Consider the following 24,449-nt stretch of genomic DNA (forward strand, 5'->3'; position numbering starts at 1 on the left):
ATACCGCCCCATAGTGCTTCAAGCACTCTCTGGGCGATTTACAAGTTAGTTATGCGGGCTACACATTGCCTCCCCCCCCCCAGCGAGCTGGGTACTCATTTTACCAACCTTGGAAGGATAGCAGGCTGAGTCAACTTTGAGCCTGCTACCTGGGATTGAACCCCAGGTCGTGAGCACAGTTTTGGCTGCAGTACAGCAGTTTAACCACTGCGCCATGAGGCTCACCCCTAGCTTGCAAAATGTCAGAAGTGCTTGTGGCTTGGAACCCCTGCTTTATAGTGTGAAGTTCTGCTTACTGTGTCACTTAGGTGGACTAACAGACTTTTTTTAAGTGGCTATTTTGAGCAAACAAAACAAAGCAAAAGTAAGTTCATGCAAGCTTGGCATATATTTCTAGTATAGACAGAACATGGCACATTTCTCATGTTTTCTCATACATACCGTACTTTGCTTGAAGAAAAAGCCATAATTTGTGTATTTTTCTTTGAAATTCCATGCGTGGAGTAATTGTCTTCAGGGTTGTTAAGTAGCATATAGGATGGCTTTATACTAGAATGAGGAAATGATAACCCCCCAGATATTGGTGGGTTCTAATACCCATTAGCTACATCTCCATAGTCAGCAGCTAAAGATTATTAGAGTTGTAGTAGAGAAGCATGTGGAGGACCCCAGTTCTTTACACCAGTATGACCACAGTATCATGTATCTTATGAGCTACCCCATTTGCTTCTTTTTCTACTCACATTCACCAAAATATGAATAGGTATGAAACTTTAGCCTCTATATTCTTTCCCCATCCATGTCTCTGCTTCATAACATACTATGATGCTTTGGACATCTCTGCCCAAATCAGTGGTGATGTAGTAAATGTTGAAGTGCAGTCTCAATTGTGATGGCTTCTAAAAACTGATCCACATCAAAAAAATTGTTCTGACATTTTTCTTCTCCATCAAGGACAGGCCTTTTCTACAGTTAAGAAGTCTTCATTAACACCAAGGCCAAGGCATTCTAAAATTGTTTGCTCTACAATAGGAACAACCAGCAATAATAGATCATTATATCATTGTTAGATAGTTTGGTTTTTTCCTTACAACTATGGTGATGTTGCAGCAAAAACTGGAGAGAACAGGAGATCTTGTGGTGGATGGAGAATGGAGATGATGGCAAAAAATGATGTCATCATTAATTTAAAAATTCTAGGGCTTTGACCCTGCAAACTCCACTCTACTACCGGCCCAGATAAGATTGATAATGGATCCAATAAAAAGAAGCGCATTGTGCTGTGTTTCTTGGGAATCCGTGGGATTAATACGGTTGTTAATACATACTGATCTTTGGTGAATTGTGTTTTGATTTTGGTTGTCACAAATTGTGAACACGTCAAGGGGAGATGACCATGTTGTGTCTGTCTACTCTTGCAGTGGGGGGAGGGGGGAGACCTTTGTGGCATCTTAAGGACCAACCAGTTTTATTTGTCATATGTTTTAATGGCCTGCCTCTGATGGAATGGGCTGACACTTATGCTAAATGGTCTCTAAGGTGCCACAAGGCTTTTTGGTGCTTTTTCTATAAATGGTGATATTTCACTGAAAAAAAAGCAGTCCTTCAGCCTAATCATTTGTGCTTATTTGTTGGCGTGGCAACTGATAAAATTGAATCATTACAATAAATATAGCAACTGGCCACTCTCTTAGTAGGCCAGGCCTGGCTTGTGGTTTAATTATCAAAGAGTAAATCATATTAGTCTTTTGCAGCAAAACCAATCAAGAGTCTTTAAAGCCTAAGCAATCTTTAAAGTTTGACAAGCATCCTTCCCCCACCCTCCTGTGGCTTTATTCTGGTTGCCAGTCTCAGTGAAACCAATACAGCATGGATAGTTGCAACAAAATTTAATTCCTGCTTCAAACAATCCAATTTGAGCCCATCTAGCTTTTTCTAGACTATGGACTTGTGGTTAACAGTACATACAGCAGTGAGGTAAAATATGTACGGAAGAAACTTGAATCCTCCCTGAAGGAACGGAACTCTCAGTTCACCAATTCCAAATTTTTAAAAGCAATCCCAAACAATGCAACTAAACTACCACTATTTGAAGTTCAGTGGAAGTGTGGTATTTTAAACCACTAGGCATTGATTGTGTTTTGCAAAGCTGATGTGCATTCATATGGAAGATGGCGTTTATAAAATAGTGGGGAATGACAAATAATTCCATATCGATTTTGTAGTACTTAATTTGCTTTGCCTGCTGTATGCTGATTCAGGCTTGAACATTCATGAAAGTTTATAGGAAAAGTGGGCTGTAAAATACTTTGGAATGTGTTGCCTTTGTCTTACTACCCACTGGCCACAACACAGCTCTTGTGTGCAAGTAGTTGCTACAAAAACTGTTGCCCTAGATGGCAGTGAGCATTCCTACCACATGTCAAAAGATGTCAGGTGAGGCCTTCTGAAAGGAAGTACAGTGGTGCCTCGCTTTACGATTGCCCCACATTACGACGAATCTGCTTTATGATGATCTTTTTGCGATTGCAATTGCGATTGCAAAACGATGGTCTAAATGGGGCAATTTTGCTTTGTGATGATCGGTTCCCTGCTTCACAAACCGATTCTTCGCAAAACGACGTTTTTCTAACAGCTGATCGGCAGTTTCAAAATTGCCGCCGGGTAAATAAAATGGCTCTCCGCTGTGTTTAGGGATGAATTCCTCACTATATAGGCAGCGAAAATGGCCACTGTATGGAGGATCTTCGCTGGACGGTGAGTTTTAAGCCCATTGGAATGCATTGAAAGGTTTTCACTGCGTTTCAATGGGCTTTTTATTTTCGCTTTACGATGTTTTCACTTAATGGCGATTTTCCTGGAATGGATTATCACCGTTAAGAGAGGCACCACTGTAGTGCTTTTCTGCTGTGAACTTAAATGTTGCAGGCTTTTAGATTGAGAAAGGGAAAGAGCCACTTTATGTATGTTAGTTGTTCTCAACATGTGACCAGATCAATGAGTTACTGACTTCTGGCTTTTTCCTCCCCTTTTCTCTTTCAGAGGGTTTGGCCGTGGGTGTCGGCTTTGGTGCTATTGGGAAATCAGCATCTGCAACCTTTGAAAGTGCAAGGTAAGCTCACTGTATAATTTTAAGACACATATTTTACAGCTTTCTTTCCTTGTACAAAGGAGGCGAAGTTCAGTGCTGTGTGATTGCATGTTTGCATTGTGCAGTGGGGCTTTCTCCTCTTTGCCAGCCTCCCTTAAAATCTGCTAGGTATGTACAGGACTGTTGGAGTGGGGAACCACCTCCTTTTCCACTGAAAGAAGAAACACTGTCTGTAGAAGCTCCTTGAGGCTTACATGGGGGCTGCCACCAATAATGTCACTCAAGAGGTCAAAGAGAGTGAAACAGGTGAAAAACCCCAAGAGCAACAGGATTGCTTTTTCTACCTTCTCTTGTGCCCTCCAATTTCCGCAGAGTGACAGAAGGTATTTCAAGGTGAGACCCTGCCTGCCGTAGGAAGCGTAAATGTTATGGCTGGGCCCATCTGTAACTGCTGGATAATAGCTTTCGGTAATTAATGCTCTGTCTTTAAAGGTATTGTTTTGCTCCCCATACACTGTGAAGACAAGATCTAGCTTGAAACAATCAATAAATGGATAACTGTGAAACACAATCGTAGATTCCAGACTGTCTCTCAGTATAATATAGGTTTAGCTGTATCTGTGTCTCATAATGAAAAGACTCAAACTGTAGTGCTGGTCTCTTAGGAACAATTCTATCTTGGGGACTGTCACATTACTTGCACTGATTCATGACTCTGTATAAAGGAAGCTTGTATGAAGTACAACATAAATGGATGGGCAAATATCATTCCAATGGAAGATAGTCTAGGAAATTAGACTTTCACCGCACAAAAAGGTTGGCTTTTAAAAATGCTTCAGATCACCTTCCAAATATAATGTCTTATTTTCCATCTGCATTTAATTGGACAAAGTTCTGTAAATGAGATGTGTGGGGTGGGTTTTGAAAAAGGGGAAATATCACTTTTGGGGAGGTTTGTTTGATTTAAAAGCATACCATGAAGTTAAGGGGAAGGGGAAATGTAAGCAGAGGCTGTAAACATTTCAGGTAAAATTTAAAAGTTTTGCCTGAGAGAATGAAACTTTGCCACTACAATTTCTCTTTAAAGGAAGAGAAATTAAAGAACCTCCAAAGTAGCAGAAACATTCAAGGCAAAATGGATCACTGTAGTGTCAATGGTCTTTAAAGATAAAAGGATTTTGAAATTAGTTTTTGTCTTTGATAAAGACAGTCCAGGGAGTTGAGGGCTTTTTTTTCTTTTTTAAACCTCCAAGCCTTCTCAACAGACATTAGAAAGAATCTATCTGGTCCATCACAATCAGCATTCCTTTGAGATGAAAATGAAAAAGGTATCATTCTATGTTGTAAATCACAGATATATGTATGAAAACTATACTAAGGCTTTTGAAAAGTAATACTGCTTCCGCCGCCCCCCATCCCCATCCTAAAGAAGACTTGGTTTCCATTTTTTGAGAAACCTGGCTTTGTGATTTCAGGGCTTGATCTTAAAGCTTTTTTTTTTCTTTTGCTTTTACTGTCTTTTCAAATCATGGAAGAGGCTCTTCTGAAGGATTGACAGGTTATTTTCTCTACAGAAGAATTGAAAGCTGCAAATAAGGATCCTTCCAGCTCAAATAATTAGTTTAGACAAGGTAGACTTCAAAAGAGCTATTACATCAAAAGTAATTCTACATTTTCTACTATTGCTTTCTTCTGTAGTTTATTGCCTGTAAAGGAACTAGGATTTTTTTTTCAGGTGATATTTAAAGAGAAAAATTAACATGAATTTCTCACTTGTTCCTAATCAGCCGCTTAGGCAAATGTATTTTCTTTGTGGTTCCTTTCTGCTGATTAGGTTCATTTGTAAATGAACAAGAGGGAGAAAAGTGGGAGTAGAATGTCCTCCCTCACTTTAATTGAGTAATTGATTTCATATACAGCATTCATATGCTGATAGATACCTGTCCTGCCATCTGTATTAACCTAGCCACAGCAGCAAAATACTAGCATCCTAACCCAATTGTAGGGAGTACATTCATTTTTTAAACAATCAATATAAACAGCAGAATGTTGAAGTGATTCTGCTTTTCACTTTAGCTCACAGATGTCTGTAAGCATCAATAATTCTTACCCTCCTTTTGAAAAACCAGCATACACCCTGTGTAAAAGAGCCTAGTGGCGCAGTGGTTAAACTGCTGTACTGCAGCCAAAAGCTGTGCTCATGACCCAGGGTTCACTCCCAGGTAGCCGGCTCAAGGTTGACTCAGCCTTCTATTCTTCCAAGGTCAGTAAAATGAGTACCCAGCTTGCTGCGGGGGGGGGGGCAATGTGTAGCCTGCATAATTAACTTGTAAACTGCCCAGAGAGTGTTTAAAGCGCTATGGGGTAGTATATAAGCACCACGCTTTTTTGCTCTGTGAAATCATTTGGAAGCCTGAGGTCTGTTAAAGAAAAAACCCTGCATCCTGAATTTTTGTGTGTGTGTGTGTGTGTGTGTGTGTGTGTGTGTGTGTGTGTGTGTGTGTGTGTGTGTGTGTGTGTGTGTGTGTGTGTGTGTGTGTGTGTGTGTGTGTGTGTGTGTGTGTGTGTGTGTGTGTGTGTGTGTGTGTGTGTGTGTGTGTAGTTTCGCTATCTCACACCTCCATGGGTGTTAGATTCAAAGACTTTGGCAAATGCAAATATTTTGTGGAGAATTAGGTTGCATGCTTCCCCCTACTCGCCTTCAGAGCATTTATGGCCTTCCCAGATGTAAGGTGAACAGAAGGACAATAGGTGAAATAAGTTTTTCCCTATCATATGTCATGTATCTGCACAGCATTACTCCAGGAAGACGTTTGGGATTGGCAGAAGGACTACTTAATAAGCACTCCACAAATCCAAACTCGATTGCAAATTAGAATAGGTTTTCTATAGGGTCAGTTTGGGAAAGAGGTTGCATATGTGCCTCACATGGGCAGGCTGCTTTGCCCACAACAGGCTGAATGACTAAGATATAGGTTACGTTGCCTTATGTTTTTTCTATGGGGCTAACCATAGGAATCATAAGTTAACAGAATTGGAAGGTGCGTATAAGGCCATCGAGGCCAACCCCTTGCTCAATATAGGAATCCAGATCAAAGCAGATCTGACAAATGGTTGTCCCTCCCTTTGTCAGGAAGGCCCCGTGGGGAATCAAACTCCCAACCTCTGGCTCTGCAGTCCAGTACCTAAACTACTGAGCTATCCGGCAGTTCTTTTGAGCAACTAACTGGTGAGGTACATGACAGGACAACTCTTATTAATTTGTTGTTGTTGTATGCTGTCGAGTCAGAACTGACGTGTAGCAATCCTAATAGGGCTTTCAAAGATAAGTGAGATATTTAGGTAAAGGGAAAGGTTCCCCTTGACATTTAGTCCAGTCGTGTCCGAATCTAGGATGCAGTGCTCATCTCCGCTTCCAAGCCGTAGAGCCAGCGTTTGTCCAAAGACATTGTCCAAAGACAGTTTCCGTGGTCACGTGGCCAGCGTGACTAGACACGGAACGCCGTAACCTTCCCACTGTGGTAGTACCTATTTATCTAATTGCATTTTTACATGCTTTTGAACTGCTAGGTTGGCAGGAGCTGGGACAAGCAACGGGAGTTCATTCCATCACGTGGATTCGTTCTTACAACTACTGGTCTTCTGACCCTGCACCACAGAGGTTTCTGCAGTTTAACCCATAGTACGGGTCCTAGTCTGTCCCTCTATCCACTATACCACACTGGGAATTGTAAGTCTTCCTAGATTTGGTCAGTTTCAGCCTCTTCAGCACCGGTGGTTGGTGCATAAACTTGGATAACTGTGATGTTGAAAGGTCTGCCTTGGATTCGTATTGACATCATTCTATCATTTTTGAGATTATATCCCAGTACAACTTTTCCCATTCTTTTGTTGACTATGAGGGCTACTCCATTTCTTCTACAGAATTATTGCCCACAATAGTAGATATGGAAATTGTCTGAATTGAATTTGCCCATCCCCATCCATTTTAGTTCAGGATGTCAATGTTGATTCTTGCCCTCTCCTGTTTGACCACATCCAGCTTACCAAGGTTCATAGATCTTACATTCCAGTTTCCTATGCAGTATTTTTCCTTTCAGCATCACACTTTCCTTTCCCTTCCAGACGTGTCCACAGCTGAGTGTCCTTTCAGCTTTGGCCCAACCACTTCATTATCTCTGGAGCTACTTGTACTTGTCCCCCGCTCTTCCTCAGTAGCATGTTGGACACCTTGTGACCTGAAGGGCTCATCTTCCAGCGTCATATCTTTTAGCCTTTTGTTTCTGTCCATGGAGTTTTCTTGGCAAAGATACTGGAATGGCTTGCCAATTCCTTCTCCAGGTGGATCGCGTTTAGTCAGAACTCTCCACTATGACCTGTCCGTCTTGGGTGTCCCTGCATGGCATAGCCCATAGCTTCTCTGAGTTACTCAAGCCCCTTCGCTATGACAAGGCAGCAATCTGTGAAGGAGTAGGAATACACCCAACTAAAGAGTTGCATACTCCTAGGCAGTCCATAGGTGGCAAAATTCCACTCTACAGGAAGACCATGGCTTGAGTGGATTTAGGCAGGAGGGCTGTTGTTAACTTGGGAGTCAGACCATCTGAGTCTTCTCTTCCTTTGTCTTTGCTTCATTCTGAGAATGCTGTGAACAGAAAGGGCTTCACTTGCTCACCATTCTTGCTCTGGCTTGGTCCCTCACTGAAGGGAGAGGGACCTGCTTGTTGAGAATCATTCTGCTCTAATCCCTTACCTCCGCTTTATGAAAGCCTTTAGCTGAAATTACTATGCCAGAAAATACAGGGGGGTTGGTGAGAGGGACTTCTTCACCTTTCTCTGGAAAGCCTTCTGTCCTCCTGCTTCATAGTTTTCTGGTGTTTAGCACCCGCAATCTGCTGTGCACTTTGAAATGATTGTATTTGAATATGTCCCCCCTGGGGCTGAAAAGGTCATCCTCATTGCTTTCTCAGCACTAACTCATTTAGCTGCCTCTTCTCAGATTTAAAACCTCTGATGTTTTAAAAAGTCTGATCCATACATAAATAACAAATTGCCCATACGATTTCCTGGGGCAGGAATTCAGAAGGGAGGAAATTGGTTCAGCATAGTAAAACCACTGAGCTCTCAGTTGACCAGGGATGAACAGTTTCAGTTGAATTACTGAGAAGTATAAAATAGAGGCTGCTGATGGGAGGGGTTCCATTTTTTTCTCTCTCTCTCAATATATTTGTATTGTTTTGACCCTTGCTGTCACTTGGTCACTTCAGGGACCAGAGGGCAGAGTAGGAAGATGAGCTGAGACGAGGTTTAAGGCTTATGAAAATAGATGTATTTTCAGTTGGACCACTTGAAGGTAAAGTTCCCTGTCTTGAATGGGGCCATTTAGAGCCTCAAGTTTGTAGCATATATATATTCCTGTATGTAACTTAGGTCCCTGATATTCAGGAGGTAGCTCTAGCTAGGAGTGTATTTTATCACCTGTTTCTGATACAAAAGTTATGCTTCTTTCTCTCTGGTACAGCTTTCCTATTGGCACCCATGTTTCAGTAACTTTCAGTCAAATTTGTGCCTCATAGGCCACACAGAGCCCAGAAATTGCCATTTTTGGCCATTAAAAAAAAGATTAAACCAAAAATCAGAGAGCCAATGTGATGTGATGGATAGAGTGTTGGATTGAAATTCAGGAGACCTGGGTTCGTGTTTCGTACGATGATAGAAACTCCCTGGGGAATGGCAGTGGTGAACTACTTCTTGAATATCTCATGTACCTCAAAAACCCTGGTAAGATCACTGTAAGTCATGAGCAAATTAACAGCACATAATAAAAAAAAACAAAAACAAAAAAAATGACAATTGTTGGTCATACCTGGCTTGGCTGTCAGGGGGTATATGAAAAGCAATAATTTTTGTATGAAATAGTAATACTTTTTGTGGCATACACCACTAGAAATCATGCCACAGATGCATACATTTGTTGTACATCTGAATGCTGACTTACGTTTTGTGTCTATGATGAAGGAGCTGCGTTAGAAATGGGTGGTGATGGACCATTTTGAGAGAGGAATTTTCCAGAACATCAAACTACTTATCTGGCCAGAGAACTTGCTCTGCTTTTCTTATTTATTTTTCAAACTTTTCTGTGGCTTGTAGCCAGGTTGAGAATTACTTGTTCAAGCTTCTGTCTCCAGACTTACAAATTGCATTTGGCAATTCCACTTGATGGAGAAATGAATGCAGCAAGTGCAGGTGGGTGGAACAAATGGTGGCGGCTGATCAGTTGCAGGTGTTCTTGGATGAAACTGATAGTCGAGATCCATTTCAGTTCAGGCCGTGGCACAGCAACGAGAAAGCATTGGTCAACCTGAACAATGTTTAAGGGAAGTTGACTGGGGAAACATAACCTTGTTGGTCATCCTGGATCTTTCAGTAGCTTTTGATATGGTTGACCATGGTATCCTTCTGGAGAGGCTTTCAAAGTTGCGGGTTTGGCACTTTGGTGTTTCTGTTCTTTCCTCAATGGCCACTCACAGATGGTTCAGCTTGGGGATATTGTTTCAACTCCTTGAATCCATTATTATGGAGTTCCACAGGTGTCAATCATCTCCCTTGTGCTGTTCAACGTTTATGTGAAGCCACTTAGAGAGATCATTAGGAGTTTTGGAGTTTGCTGCCATCAGTATGCCGATGACATGCAGCTCTATCCCTCCTTCTCATCTTGTGCAGAGGATCCTCTCCAGGTTCTCCAAGTACTGTCTGGTGTTGGTATTGGACTGGTCCAGGGCCAACAAATAGAAAATGAAACCACAGAAAATGGGCAGCTACATTGTCTAGATCAGTGGTCCCCAACCTTGGGCCTCCAGATGTTCTTGGACTTCAACTCCCAGAAATCCTGGCCAGCAGAGGTGGTGGTGAAGGCTTCTGGGAGCTGTAGCCTAAGACCATCTGGTGGGTCAGGGTTGGACACCACTGGTCTAAATGGAGTTACACTCTCCCTGAAAGACCAGGGTTGCAGTTTGGATGTTCTCCTGGGCCCAGCACTCTCAATGGAGTAACAAATAGCTGCTGTGTCTGGGATGTTTCCCCCCACCTCCAGTTGATCACCCAATGGCACCTCTGTTTTGATGAACAATCCTTAATAATGCTGGTACATGCATTAGTAATCTATGTGGGGCTGCACTTGGAGATTATATGGAAACTCCAGTAGGTGAAAAATGCAGTCATCAGGCTGGTTTTGGGGGATATGTAAATTAGATCATATTACCCCAATCCTGGCTTGCCTGCATTGACTTCCTGTTAGTTTCCATGCCCAATTCAAAATGCTAGTTTTAACTTATATGGCCCTAAAGAGTTTGGAACGTCAAACTGTCTCATCTGACAGTCAGAATGTCTCATCTGAAGAACAACTACCCATTTCACTTGTTCTTCACAGGCCCCGGCACTGAGGGTGGCCATGCTGAGAAAGATCTGTAGGGTGTCAACTAGGAATCATGCCTTCTCAGTGATGGCCAACCCCTATGGAATATACTTCAATTGGAGGTACACCAGGCCCCATCCCTCTGAGTTTTCAGATAATTAGCAAAGGCAGAGCTCTTCAAGACGGCCTTCAAGAGCGTACTCCCACCAGCAGGGACTGAATAATCCTATAACACTGCTTGCTTTTAGTGATCCTGAGGTTTAGGGTTGCTGGTTTTTTAAATTTTGTTGTTTAGTTGTTAAGTCGTGTCTGACTCTTCGTGACCCCATGGACCAGAGCACGCCAGGCCCTCCTGTCTTCCACTGCCTCCCGGAGTTGGGTCAAATTCATGTTGGTAGCTTTGATGACACTGCGCATCCTCTGTCCTCTTCTCCTCTTGCCTTCACACTTTCTCAACATCAGGGTCTTTTCCAGGGAATCTTCTCTTCTCATGAGATGGCCAAAATATTGGAACCACAGCTTCAGGATCTGTCCTTCCAGTGAGCACTCAGGGTTGATTTCCTTCAAAATGGATAGGTTTGTTCTCCTTGCAGTCCATGAGACTCTCAAGAGCCTCCTCCAGCACCACAATTCAAAACCAGCAATTTTTCGGCGGTCAGTCTTCTTTATGGTCCAGCTCTCACTTCCATACATCGCTACTCGAAAAACCATAGCTTTGACTATGCGGACCTTTGTTGGCAAGGTGATGTCTGTTTTTTCTAATAGTCATCCCTATTTCTTATTTTTCAGTGTTACTGTTGATTGAAATTGAATTTTGGGCAGGGAGAGTGGGACTTCACTATCTTATTACGTACACTAATTTTCACTAATTGGACGGTATAGAAGCTTCATAATACATGCATAATACAGAGAGAGAGAGAGAGAGAGAGGTGTCCCCCAAGGTCTCTAAAACCTGCTGCTCCTGGAGTAGTTTCTTCCTGGGTGCTTCTTGGAAGTTTTGCAGACCTGCTTCTGTGAAATGGCTCTTTGGCCAGTTTTTTGTCTAAAAAATGAGCAGAATGCTATGAAACAGACAACTTCCATTCCAGTAGCTCAGTCTAGGGAATCAGAATGAAGGGCTGATTAGTCAGAATTTAATACAACATAGCCTTAAAAACTTGCTTTTGTTTATATTTCAGAAAACACCCGTGGTTATTGTTTTGTTTTTTTTTTAAATAATCTAGGAAGCTAGTAAATTCTGCAGACTCAACTGTCAAATGCATTCTTCTTGGAATTGTGATCACTTCCCCCTCTCATTAGCTTTTAAGAAGTGTCATCTTTTCAAGCTGGCCTTTTAAACTGTTTTCTTACTGTGGTGATTTTCTTGGCTCTTATTGTTTAAATTGCACAAGTTATTTCTTAGATGCTGTGATCAATGTCTTTTATTGGAAAAGCAGGATGAAAATATGACACAAATAGATGTGTTGGAGAGAAAAAGGCCAAGGAGAAGGGCCATGCCCTGTCATTTAGGAACTGGGGTTGATCAGAGACTTCCAAGCACTGGTAAGCACTTCCCCCCCACACACACACACACCTGTTGGCAGCACTGCAAGCTGTATGAGAGAACTCCACTGTGACTTCTTTTCGTGTACTGTACCTATGGCATTTCCTACTGAGAAATATGTGTCACAGAAGTCAAGGAAGCAGAACTTCTGCAGTCAAACGTTTGGTACGACAAAACAAGACAAAAGCTAGAAGCTTTAGTTCAGACTTCCTTGATCAGATGCTTCCCAGCTCTCCTAGATTACAGCCCCCATGAACTGCAACTCGGAGGGCAGAGACCAAGCTGGCTGTGGTTAGCGGGAGTTGTATTTTTTACTTATAAAAGCTAATGCTAGGAAGGCTACTTCAACCAATGTGTTTCTTGTTCCTGCATATCCTCAGTCTCTTTTTTCCCCCCATGATTTTCAAAACTAGAAACTTAATTAGATGAGATACTGCATTTCTTTGTGGAGCTGCAACAAGAGGGTAGCTGAATAAGCAACTTGCCTTTAGTCCTTCAGAAATTAGCAGGGATGTTGGCAAGTCTTTGGGGGAAGAAAACCAAGTCAAGCCCAAATCGAGTCACCAGTGTGACTTAAGTCCAATTTGACAGTGAGTCACGCAGCTCAAGTCCCCATCCCTGGGAAGTAGGTACGGTGCCAGAAAAAGAACTAATCTGTCACTTGGAATGCGCAGACGAATGCATCGTCTCTTTAGAGTCAAATGCCTTTCTGCACCTAAAAGGGAATTGGTAAAAGGATTTAGTAATAATAATGAAGTGTATAGCAGTCATATGACCCATACAAATATGCAAAAAGAAAATACAAGTTTTAGTAATACGAAGTCTATGTGTGGATGAATTAAAAATTGGTAGATACCTTACAGTTCTGCATCCTGCTGTCTGCAGTTGTACAGGAGTGGATAAATTTCAAAACACTTATTTGCAGATTTCTTCTGAAAGCCACTCCAAGCTACTTTGTCCTTTTTCATTTCTGACGCTGCTCATAGGCTGAGTGGCTAAAACACCAAAAGATTAATCTAGACGGCCATGAAGTTTAAGCGGCAACAGAGATACTTCTGTCAGATGGAGATAAATATTCTCCCTGCATGCACGTACAGAATGTTTTCAGATTTCCCAGATAAAAGCTTGCCATATTAACAGCGCTATCAATTCTGCACCTGGACACCAGTGGAGGAATGAAACAATGTTTATCTACTTCAGCAAAATGTGTCATTTAGGTTTTGTTCTTTGGAACCAAACCTGAATAATCTAAGCAAATAAATAAAATTAAAAATCCCTCCTTTTAGTGTGAGCAAGTCTTGTCTGTACAATCCTTCCTCTTATAATTATTACCTGGGCAGTCCATGGATAGATGAATGAGCTCAGATTCCACAGCAGCTCCAGCTGAGAGATATTCAGCCCAAGGTATGTTATCTGTAGGAATTGTCAATTAATAGCAGCAGGCAGAATACATATCAATCCCTTTTTCTTCCCTTCAACTGTATCTGTGCTTGAATACCAGAGCCCTTTCCCCCCCCCCCAGCACCTCCGAGCCTTTTTTTAGTGCAATGCTTTATCTTAATTAAACACTCATTGATTCTGAAATGAACTGAGATAGGGAGAGGAAAATTCTGTCTTCTCAGAAAAAATAGGTTAAGGAGAAAATGGTTTATATGCTGGGAACCTGACTTTATTACCACCTGGGGTCTTGTTTGGGGAAATGTTTTTTTTTCAAGAGAGCTACCTTTAAGATGATCTTATAGTATTGATCTAAGAGTTAGAAAAAAACAGGTCTCTCTGGGACAGCACAATATGGAGACATTCCAGTCAGGCAGCAGAATTTTGTTTAGCATGCGTACAACACTGAGCAGAGGGAGAACATCAATTCATTGCATAGTCCATAGCAGCTTGAATGCTTTGAGGGGTTTGAGTTTCTGTCCGCTTGTTTTTTTTGTTGCCTAATATATTACACAATATTTTCTTCAAGGAATGTTATTCTTCATTATAATCTTAGAACTGCGGAGCTGGGAGGAACTCTTTGGGTCATCAAGTCCATCCCCTGTCAAGGAGGCACAGCAGGGAATCAAACTCCCAACCTCTGGCTTCACAGCCAAAATACCTAAACCACTGAGCTATTGAAGGAACAAAATAGTACTCGCACATAAACCTGAACCCTTGAATTCTACAGAGCCAGTGCCCATCATCTCCATAAAGCAATAAGATACAGTGGATGAAAAGGCCACATCATTCCTTTTTCACATAGGAAAGGAACCAGAGACAGTGCAGATGATAATTGCAATTCTCTTTAAATTAGCAGCAGGAAGATGGTAGCCATTCTCATGAAGAGGAATGCAGACCAATTCCTCTCTATGAATGACACTAGTTTGACTTAGTCCTGTTTTCAGGATGTGATCACCTCCATGGACTCCCTGAGTAAAAACAGTATTCTTGTCACATTCTATTTTATTATTATTATTTTCTCCTTCAATTTTGCAATGTTCACTTTTACGTATTTCACACTCATGTGCAATGCTGCCTCCAAGTAAAATAGCGGGGGCCTTTCCTTTTTCTAAATAAAAACTGCACTCATGTACATCTCAGAACAATGTGATGGGGAAAAGTGGTGAGAAATATTGCCAAAGGAGCTTGAAATAAATGGACGCCAGGATTCAGAAACTGCAGGATGTAAAAAAACAGTGGAAGAAATTAAGAAAGTCTTCAGTGGTGGATAGACTCTGCGCCCTCCCATAGATATAGATAGATGGATGGGCTCTGACCATTGAAGCACTGAGGACTGTCAGAAATGGACAATTCACAGAGGTGTAATCAGTGGCTGGTTATGGGTGATGGTGTGGTCTGTACCATGTCATCTCACTGTAGAATTCTCCATGGCAGACAGCATGAATCACTGCCTACTCATTTATATCCTTGCCCTAGAGGGAGATGAGAGGTAAAGCCAAGAGAATAAATAGTCCTATCACTTCCTAGGAACACATGGAAAGTTTCCTCCAAGGTGTTGAATGGTTATGCTGCCCTCTCGTGGATTACTTGAGGGAAATCATAATGAAATCTGGTTAGCTGCTTTGTATGTGTTTTTTCAATCCTGCCTCCACAGGATTGGCAGGATTGTTTGTTTCGATCAGGCACAAAGAAACAGAACAGTTGTGTGGATGCGGAACACGTTCGGTTCATTCTTCTTATGTCTGTGCAAAGTGCACATGTGACATTTTTCGAAATGCTGAAAAGGCTGCTAGACCAGGAAAAATACTCCTCTGCCCACTCACTTAAAAAAAATATGTATTTGCATTTCTCCCCATAGATGACCCAAGGCAGCTCACAGCAAATAAAATATGGAATTCAAAAACATGACATAAATATCACATTTAAAAGACAATTAAATATACATGAAATTTAAAATAATCAAATATAAAAAACCATTGAAAACATTTAAAAACTTGCAGATTAGGAGCCAGCATTCTTGAGATAACTTACAGCTTAAAGGCCTGCCTGAAGAGGAATGTCTTTGCCTGACGATGGAAGGGCAAGAAGGAGGGGTCCAACCTAGCCTCTCAGGGCAGTGCATTCCAAAATCTGGGAGCAGCAGCTACTGAGAAGAGCCTCTCTTGCGACCTCACCAAGCAAGTTTGGGAAGGTGTGGAACTGAGAGAAGACACCACTCCACTCTTAGCTCCATATCTCACCACAAGGCGCACTATGGATGGCAAAAAATGAATAGATACTAGCCATCATCAAACACAGCTATGATATAGAATTTATATCCTTTCCCCCAACAGGTCTCTTCAGACCTACAACACCACTTCCAATACTGGAGGAAGAAATACCTACACTCTTAAAGAAAGCTACATTACAGCCTGTTTCACTAGAATGCTTCTCATTGGGTTCTGCTCCCATTATCCCATGATTTAAAAGAAGGCTGGAAATTTGAGACCAATTTCGGATCTGAGAGATGGACATTCTTAAATGGACACCAAGAAGTTCAGAATGGTGAATCAGCTCAGAATATTACCACTTCTCAAGAAGCGGGGGGCTGATTTGCTGTGATAGTCTTCAAGGATGCTTCTTTCTATATTACTATCTATTCAAGCCATCACCATTTCTTATGTTTTGCATTGGGCAATTATATCTACCAGTTCAAGTTGCTCTCTTGTGTGGCACCTGGCACTGCTTACCTCAGACTCCATGGATAACAGTCTTCCCATACATGGACGATGAGGTGATTGTTGTGAATTTCAGGGCCAAGGTGGAAAAGGATGTCTCTTTCACTCTGGCAAGTCTCAGTCTTTGCATAAATCTTAAAAAGTCAATCTTGAAACCACATCAGAAAGTTCATTACATCAGTACAGTGTTGGATTTCAGAGCTGCAAGAGCCTACATACCTCAAGACAAGGTGAAAAAAATGCTAAACCTGACAAAGAAATTCAAACCAGACACGAAAGTTACAGTGTACTGTATATGGTTCAAAGACTTATTGGTCACAGGGCATCAACAACAGTAGTAACTGCACACATCTGCTTGAAAATGAGGTTTCTTTCTTTCTTTCTTTCTTTCTTTCTTTCTTTCTTTCTTTCTTTCTTTCTTTCTTGATTGATTGATTGATTGATTGATTGATTGATTGATTGATTGATTGATTGATTGATTGATTGATTGATTGATTGATTGATTGATTGATTGGATTTTTATCCCACCCTTCTAGACAGGAGTCTACTCAGGGCAGCTCACAATATATTGTGCACAAAACAGATTTTAAAACTACAATTTAAATCTACAATAATAATATGATCAAGATGAGAGGATAAACAACAACAAAAAAAGAAAAGTAAAAATCAAGTATTGGCAGGAGGAAAGGCCTGCCCAAAGAGCCAAGTTTTTAATTGGCTGTTGAAAACACCCAGCGAGGGTGCCAGGCAGATAGATCTCTGGTGGCAAGCTGTTCCAAAGTTCTTTAGGCTTAATACCTAGCTTCTTTTGATATGCTGAAAGATAACAATTCCAAAATGCTAATTGTGATCCGCAAACTGGCACTGCAACTCTTGTTCTGGACCAACACATCCAATCTAATTATCGGAAAACCATTCAAACTGGTCGGGCACAGAATTCAAGTAACAACCTATGCATGTTTGAAACATTGGGGAAGTACACACTGTCACGATAGTCAAATCTATGCTTTCTGGTCCAAAAAAAAGTAATAAATCTTCATACAAACAAGCTAGAGCTACTAGCAGTAACAAAGGCTTTCAAAGCATTTGAAACGATATCAGGCAAGATAGTACAACAATACCATAGTGCACTACATAAACTGAGAGGAATGCACTCCATGTCTGTCTTGTAGCTGATGATCCAATTCTGGGAATGGTGCCTCCTTTGTCATCTTCCCAATGGCCATCCATTGGGAAGATGGATGGTAGGACAACCAAAGAGCCGACAACCTAAGCAGACAAGTATCTTAAAACCATGAGTGGAAGTTAGCCAGAAGTGTGTTCAACAAGATTTGCAACTGATGGGGCCAACCAAGCATAGATCTATTTTCCACCCCTGAGCAACTGGAAGTGTCAGAAATACTTTTCACGGATGGGCCGAGTGGTGGTGGTGGGAGATGCCTTAATGATCTTGGTCATGGAATCTTCTCTGCCTCTTCCCATCAGTTCCCCTGCTGCACAGGGTAATAGTGAAGCTTTACCAAGAAAAGTTCGGTGCAGTCTTAATAGCCCCATGGCAGCCAAACAAAGCCCAGTTTATAATGTTGAAACTAATGGGAAGAGACTCTTTTCAGCTACCATTGATGCCTGACTTACTTTGTCAGAACAGAGGGACAATTTGCCATCCAGATCTGCCATCCAAACTATTAGCCTCAGGCTAAGGCTAACAGCATGGAGAATTCTCCAACACTCAAGAAGATCATCCATGAATCTAGGAAGCCATCCATCAGACATAGCTACAAATACAAATGGTGGAGATTCTCTTCCTTTGCCCAATCAACAGGAAAATCTAGTCTCTCGCCCACGTTTCACATGGTGTTGCATTTTCTTTTACACCTAAAGGAGAATGATTTATCCTACTCTTCCATAAAAGTCTGTCAGCAAAGTAACCTCCTGGTCCCATCTTACTTTTTCTAACTCCCAAGAAGCTCCTGATCTGCAGGCTCCAACTCCACAGCAGTCACTTCCGCTAACACTGTACCCAGATCAAGAAACTGTCATTTGGCAAACCTAACACGACTTACACACAAGACCATGTTTATAGTAGCAGTTTCCTCATCTCAATGAGCAAGTGGACTGTGCACTCTCCAGGATGTCTCACCTTTCCTACAGTTCTATAAAGATAAGGTTACCATTTTTCCTGATGTGTTTTTCCTTCCTAAAGTAGCCTTTCACCTTAACCAGCCTCTTGCATTTCCATCTTTCCAGCTCTTACCACGGAACCGAAAAAGTACTTCACATGCTAGATGTTTGCAGAGCCTTGGCATGCTATACCTCAAGAACTAGGCATTTCTGGAAATCTAACTATTTGTCAGTTATCAAAATGGCTTCTGAATACGATCTTACCAGCTGGCAGTCTTAGCAGCTGGCAAAGAAACTGGTCCTCCCACCTCTGAAGGAACATCCCGCTAGGGCTCTTGCTACATCTACAGCTTTTCTCAAAGAAATCCAATTAGAAGACATTTGCAAAGCAGCACTGTGGCCTCAGCCCTTTGATGTTCATCAAACACTACAGGTTGGACATCAGGGTAAAGCTTGATTCTCTGTTTATTAGAAGGACAGAAATTTCATTTGTGTAAGCATGACAACCTGCTAGCCAGTAAGTGAACTTGACAGTTGCCGAGATATGTGATTCACAGAAACCACAGAAAAAGAACTGGGACTATGGTTCTTTGAGTGGCCATCTCTGAATTCACAAAACTCACCCATCCTCCCCTAAGTCTGCCAAACTTCTGTTTCTTTTGCCTGAGGTCAGTGGGCTAAGGGAAATGATGGATAGTTAGGCTCAGCAGCATGCACACTGTAGAGGGCTGCTCTGATGGGTTTTTTTCCTTTAAGCTCTAGAATGTTCTGAAGAGTTTGATGCGGATGCAGAAACAATGCACATGTGTGAATTCACAAATGACCGCTCAAAGAACCACCGTTACAAGTATGCGGCCTGTTCTTGCTGGGCAGTCTTCCAAGACTCTTGCCATTTTTTTCCTATTTAATTTCAGTACCGTGCAGTGATCTTTAACTGAAAAATAGATGGGCTGTTATTGTGAAATGAATATAAAAGCAAGAATTCTGTTATTGTGAACAACTTTCCCAACTAAGCCTTGTCCTTTTAAAGGAAAGTGAAGAGCAGGGGAGAGGTAGGATAGCATGTCATTGGGAGGGCTGGTTGAGGAAGACGTTTTCTGAGCATTCGGAGGAAATGAGGAGAGAAGGAAGTCAGCACAATCTTTGCTGTAAGGCTTTAAGAAGGATCTTTCTGACCAAAATATTGCTGTATCCAGTGGCTGGTGATCAAGAATCAGCTTCACAGAACCTGAAATGGGCTTTGCAAAGAGAAAGTGCCAGACAGCATGCTCTTGCTCAGCTTTATGTTTCCAGAGACATGTTTTCTAACCAAAGCTATGAAGAATAGAAATGCAGAGAATCTAAGAATAGCTGCCCAGATCACCCGTACCTTGGGGAGCCTATATAACACAGAAACATTCTGTCTTCCTATTTAAATTCCTTTGAGCTTTTTACTCAAAAAGCAGCTGCAGCGGCTTATGTTGATAATACCTTTTCTATAGCTGAATCCATTAACCAGGATATTTTCGAATATGCTTTTTGAACACTTTTGTACCCGAGGTTGTAAAGGTTTCTAGTCTGCTAGCTATTTAATGACACACTCCAGTGCTCAAGGTGAATTGGAGAAGATCAAATGCAGCCTAATAATAATAATAATAATAATAATAATAATAATAATAATAATAATAATAATAATAATAATAATAATAATAATAATAATAATAATAATAATAATAATAATAATAATGTTGCCTCAAGAGACATCAGTACATAGGTGTAAGGGCAAAACCTGTAACTATTCAGAGCCCCATATGTTTCTATTGTTCTAGAAAGTGGTGTCCTTTTTTTTCCAGCTCTAGCATTTTCATTCCAGTCCTTCAAGATCTCTCATTAAAAACAACATCATAAATTTGAATTTGTTTGAGATCTTCTGCTTGGTGCAGCCTTCCTTATCAGGCGATCCTCCAAAAAGGTATTACTTTTTTTTCCCCTGTGACCAGCAGGAATACGTAACTTTATCCCTGCTGCAGTGGAGGTTTCAAGGCCAAATTAATTTCCCAGCTTCTGTATGGAGTAGCAGAATGGGATACTAATTTGCACGCATCTAACAAAAAACTTCAGTCCTCATTTTTGAAATTTATGGGCTTGTGTTCACTAATACGTTTGGCCTGGGGCTACCTCTCACACTATTGAAATCAATTATTTTATAGCAGAATCGAAGATTCTTATGTCTCTTTGGCATTGAATGACCCACGTATCCCTTGGCCTCAGTTTAACCAAGCTTCCTAGAAATAACAGCACACAAACCACATCCATGATAAAGCAGAGGAAATTCATATTGCTGGGCAAGATTTACTAGCTCTGTTCAGTAGATCCTGCTCCCTTAAAGCATTATGATTATTTTTATAGCAATGAGTATTCTTCTTATTTAAATAAATTGAGAGTCCCTAAGTACAGAAGATATTTTTTCTTAGCAAAGGTTAGCAGTATGTCCTCAATTCTGATTGAAGGGTGCTTCTAAGGTAGACCTTAGGGTTAAAGATTATGTCCATGTGGTGCTGGAGTTGTAGAGTCTGTGACACACATGCTTCTGTATTGTAATTTTTACAAGGATGCAAGGGATGGGATAGTGCACCTGATTCTGGTACTGTTTCCTGATACCAGATCCTAATTAAAGTAGGGCCCCAATATCCATAGGGAATCGGTTCCACAATCTACTGTGGATGCCTGAAACTGCAGATATGAGAGAACCTTATATACAACATACAAGGGGAAAGGCTACAAGGGGATAACATTGTATGTTGTATATAGGACTGCTGCAGAACGCAGGTATCAATCTCATGGATGCGGGGATCCCACTTAGTATGTCGAAATGGGAATAGCCCTTTTGTTGAAAGTGTTCCAAACTTTTAAAATTTTATAACTGATATTAGACCAAAGATGTTCAACAAGGTTCAGTTTTTGCAGGATTTGGTTATGTAATGACTCTTTTAATAATAAATTATAAAATAAATAAATAAATAATAATAATTTTAAAATTATTATTAAAAGAATCATTACATAAACAAATCCTGCATACACGAAATCTCGTTGAACACCTTTGGTCTAATATCAATTGTTGTTTAATCATTTAGTCGTGTCCGACTCTTCGTGACCCCATGGACCAGAGCATGCCAGGCCCTCCTGTCTTCCACTGCCTCCTGGAGTTGGGTCAAACTCATGTTGGTAGCTTTGATGACACTGTCCAAACATCTCATCTTCTATATTCCCCTTCTCCTCTTGCCTTCACACTTTCCCAACTTCAAGGTCTTTTCCAAGGAGTCTTCTCTTCTCATGAGATGGCCAAAGTATTGTATCCTCAGCTTCAGGATCTGTCCTTCCAGTGAGCCATCAGAGTTGATGTCCTGCAAAATGGGTAAGTTTGTTCTCCTTGCAGTCCAGGGGACTCTCAAGAGTCACTTCCAGCAGCACAATTCAAAAGCATCTATTATTTGGTGGTCAGCCTTCTTTATGGTCCAGCTCTCACTTCCATACATCACTACTGGAAAAACCATACCTTTGACTATGTGGATCTTTGTCAGCAAGGTGAGGTCTCTGCTTTTTAAGATGCTGTTGAGGTTTATCATCGCTTTCCTCCCAAGAAGCAGGCGTCTTTTAATTGTGTGGCTGCTGTCACCATCTGCAGTGATCATGGAGCCCAAGCAAGTAAAATTTGTCACAACCTCCATATCTTCCCCTTCTATTTGCCAGGTGGTGATGGGACCAGTGGCCATGATCTTAGTTTGTTTGATGTTGAGCTTTAGACCATTTTTTCTGCTCTCCTCTTTCACCCTCATTAAGAGGTTCTTTAATTCCTCCTCACTTTCTGCCATCAGAGTGGTATCATCTGCATGTCTGAGGTTGTTAATATTTCTTCTGACAATCTTAATTCCAGGTTGGGATTCATCCAGTCCAGCTTTTCGCATGATGTATTCTGCATATCAGTTAAATAATCAGGGAAACAATATACAGCCTTGTCGTACTCCTTTCCCAATTTTGTACCAATCAGTTGTTCCATATCCAGTTCTGACTGTTGCTTCCTGTCTCACATATAGATTTCTCAGAAGATAGATAAGATGTTCAGGCACTCCCATTTCTTTAAGGACTTGCCATAGTTTGCTGTGGTCCACACAGTCAAAGGCTTTTGCATAGTCAATGAAGCAGAAATAGATGTTTTTCTGGAACTCTCTGGCTTTTTCTGTAATCCAGCGCATGTTAGCAATTTGGTCTCTAGTTCCTCTGCCCCTTCGGAATCCAGCTTGTACTTCTGGGAATTCTTGGTCCACATACTGCTGAAACCTACCTTGTATGATTTTGAGTATAACGTTGCTAGCATGTAAAATGAGTGCACTTGTATGGTACTTGGAACATTCTTTGGCACTGCCCTTCTTTGGGAGTGGGATGTAGATTGATCTTTTCCAATCCTCTGGCCACTGTTGAGTTTTCCAAACTCGCCGGCATATAGAGTGTAGCACCTTAATAGTGTCATCTTTTAAGATATTAAATAGTTCAACTGGAATGCCATCACCTCCACTGGCCTTGTTGTTAGCCATGCATTCTAAGGCCCACTTGACTTTGCTCTCCAGGATGCCTGGGTCCAGGTCAGCAAGCACACTATCTGGATTGTCCGGGACAGCCAGATCTTTCTGGCATAATTCCTCTGTGTATTCTTGTCACCTCTTCTTGATGTCTTCTGCTTCTGTGAGGTCCCTACCATTTTTGTCCTTTATTATGTCCATCTTTGCACAAAATGTTCCTTTAATATCTCTCAATTTTCCTGATCTCTGGTTTTTCCTTTTCTATTATTTTCCTCTATATCTTTGCAATGTTCATTTAAGAAGTCCCCCTTGTCTCTCCTTGCTATTCTTTGGAAGTCAGCATTCAATTTTCTGTAACTTTCCCTATCTCCTTTGCATTTTGTTTCCCTTCTCCTCTCTGCTATTTCTAAGGCCTCGTTGGACAGCCACTTTGCTTTCTTGCCTTTCCTTTTCTTTGGGATGGTTTTTGTTGCTGCCTCCTGTACAATGTTACGAACCTCCATCCATAGTTTTTCAGGCACTCTGTCCACCAAATCTAGTTCCTCAAATCTATTCTTCACTTCCACTGGGTATTCATAAGGGATTTGGTTTAGATTATACCTGATGAGCCCAGTGGTTTTTCCTACTTTCTTCAGTTTAAGCTCGAGTTTTGCTATACGAAGCTGATGATCAGAGCCACAATCAGCTCCAGGTCTTGTTTTTGCTGACTGTATAGAGCTTCTCCATCTTTGGCTGCAGAGAATATAATCAATCTGATTTCGGTATTGCCCATTTCGTAATGTCCATGTGTAAAGTCGCCTCTTTTGTTGTTGGAAAAGTGTGTTTGCCCTGCTTTGTTTTGAACTCCAAGGCCAAACTTACCTGTTGTTCCTTTTATCTCTTGACTCCTACTTTAGCATTCCAGTCCTCTATAATGAGAAGAATATCTTTCTTTGGTGTCAGTTCTAGAAGGTATTGTAGGTCTTCATAGAATTGGTCAGTTTCAGCCTCTTCAGCACCGGTGGTTGCTGCATAAACTTGGATTACTGTGATGTTGAAAGGTCTCCCTTGGATTCATATTGAAATCATTCTCTCATTTTTGAGATTGTATCCCAGTACAGCTTTTCCCACTCTTTTGTTGACTATTAGGGGTACTCCATTTCTTCTATGGGATTCTTGCCCACAATAGTAGATATGGAAATCATCTGAATTGAATTTGCCCATTCCCGTCCATTTTAGTTCACTGACACTCAGAATGTCAGTGTTTATTCTTGCCATCTCCTGTTTGACCACATCCAGCTTCCCAAGCTTCATAGATCTTACATTCCAGGTTCCTATGCAGTATTTTTCTTTGCAGCATTGGACTTTCCTTTCACTTCCAGGCATGTCCACAGTTGAGCGTCCTTTCAGCTTTGGCCCAACCATTTCATTAGGTCTGGAGCTACTTGTACTTGTCCTCCGCTCTTCCTCAGTAGCATGTTGGATGCCTTTCGACCTGAGGGGCCCATCTTCCAGTGTCATATCTTTTAGCCTTTTGTTTCTGATCATGGGGCATTCTTGGCAAAGTGGCTTCCCAGTTCTGGCTCCA

The 24,449-nt window shown here is 41.3% G+C and overlaps 1 protein-coding gene across 5 annotated transcripts in view; it reads left to right on the top strand.

Moving 5' to 3' along the window:
- Positions 1–24,449, top strand: part of SLC39A11 (solute carrier family 39 member 11) — a 393,771-nt gene that overhangs the window by 305,152 nt on the left and 64,170 nt on the right. For all 5 annotated transcript variants that reach the window (XM_072990764.2, XM_072990765.2, XM_078384320.1 and 2 more), the window contains one exon: positions 3,043–3,112. In XM_072990764.2, coding sequence (XP_072846865.2) covers positions 3,043–3,112 — 70 coding nt within the window. The remainder of the gene's footprint in view (positions 1–3,042; positions 3,113–24,449) is intronic.

This window comes from Pogona vitticeps, chromosome 2 (genome assembly GCF_051106095.1).
Source record: "Pogona vitticeps strain Pit_001003342236 chromosome 2, PviZW2.1, whole genome shotgun sequence".
Classification (NCBI taxonomy): Eukaryota; Metazoa; Chordata; class Lepidosauria; order Squamata; family Agamidae; genus Pogona; species Pogona vitticeps.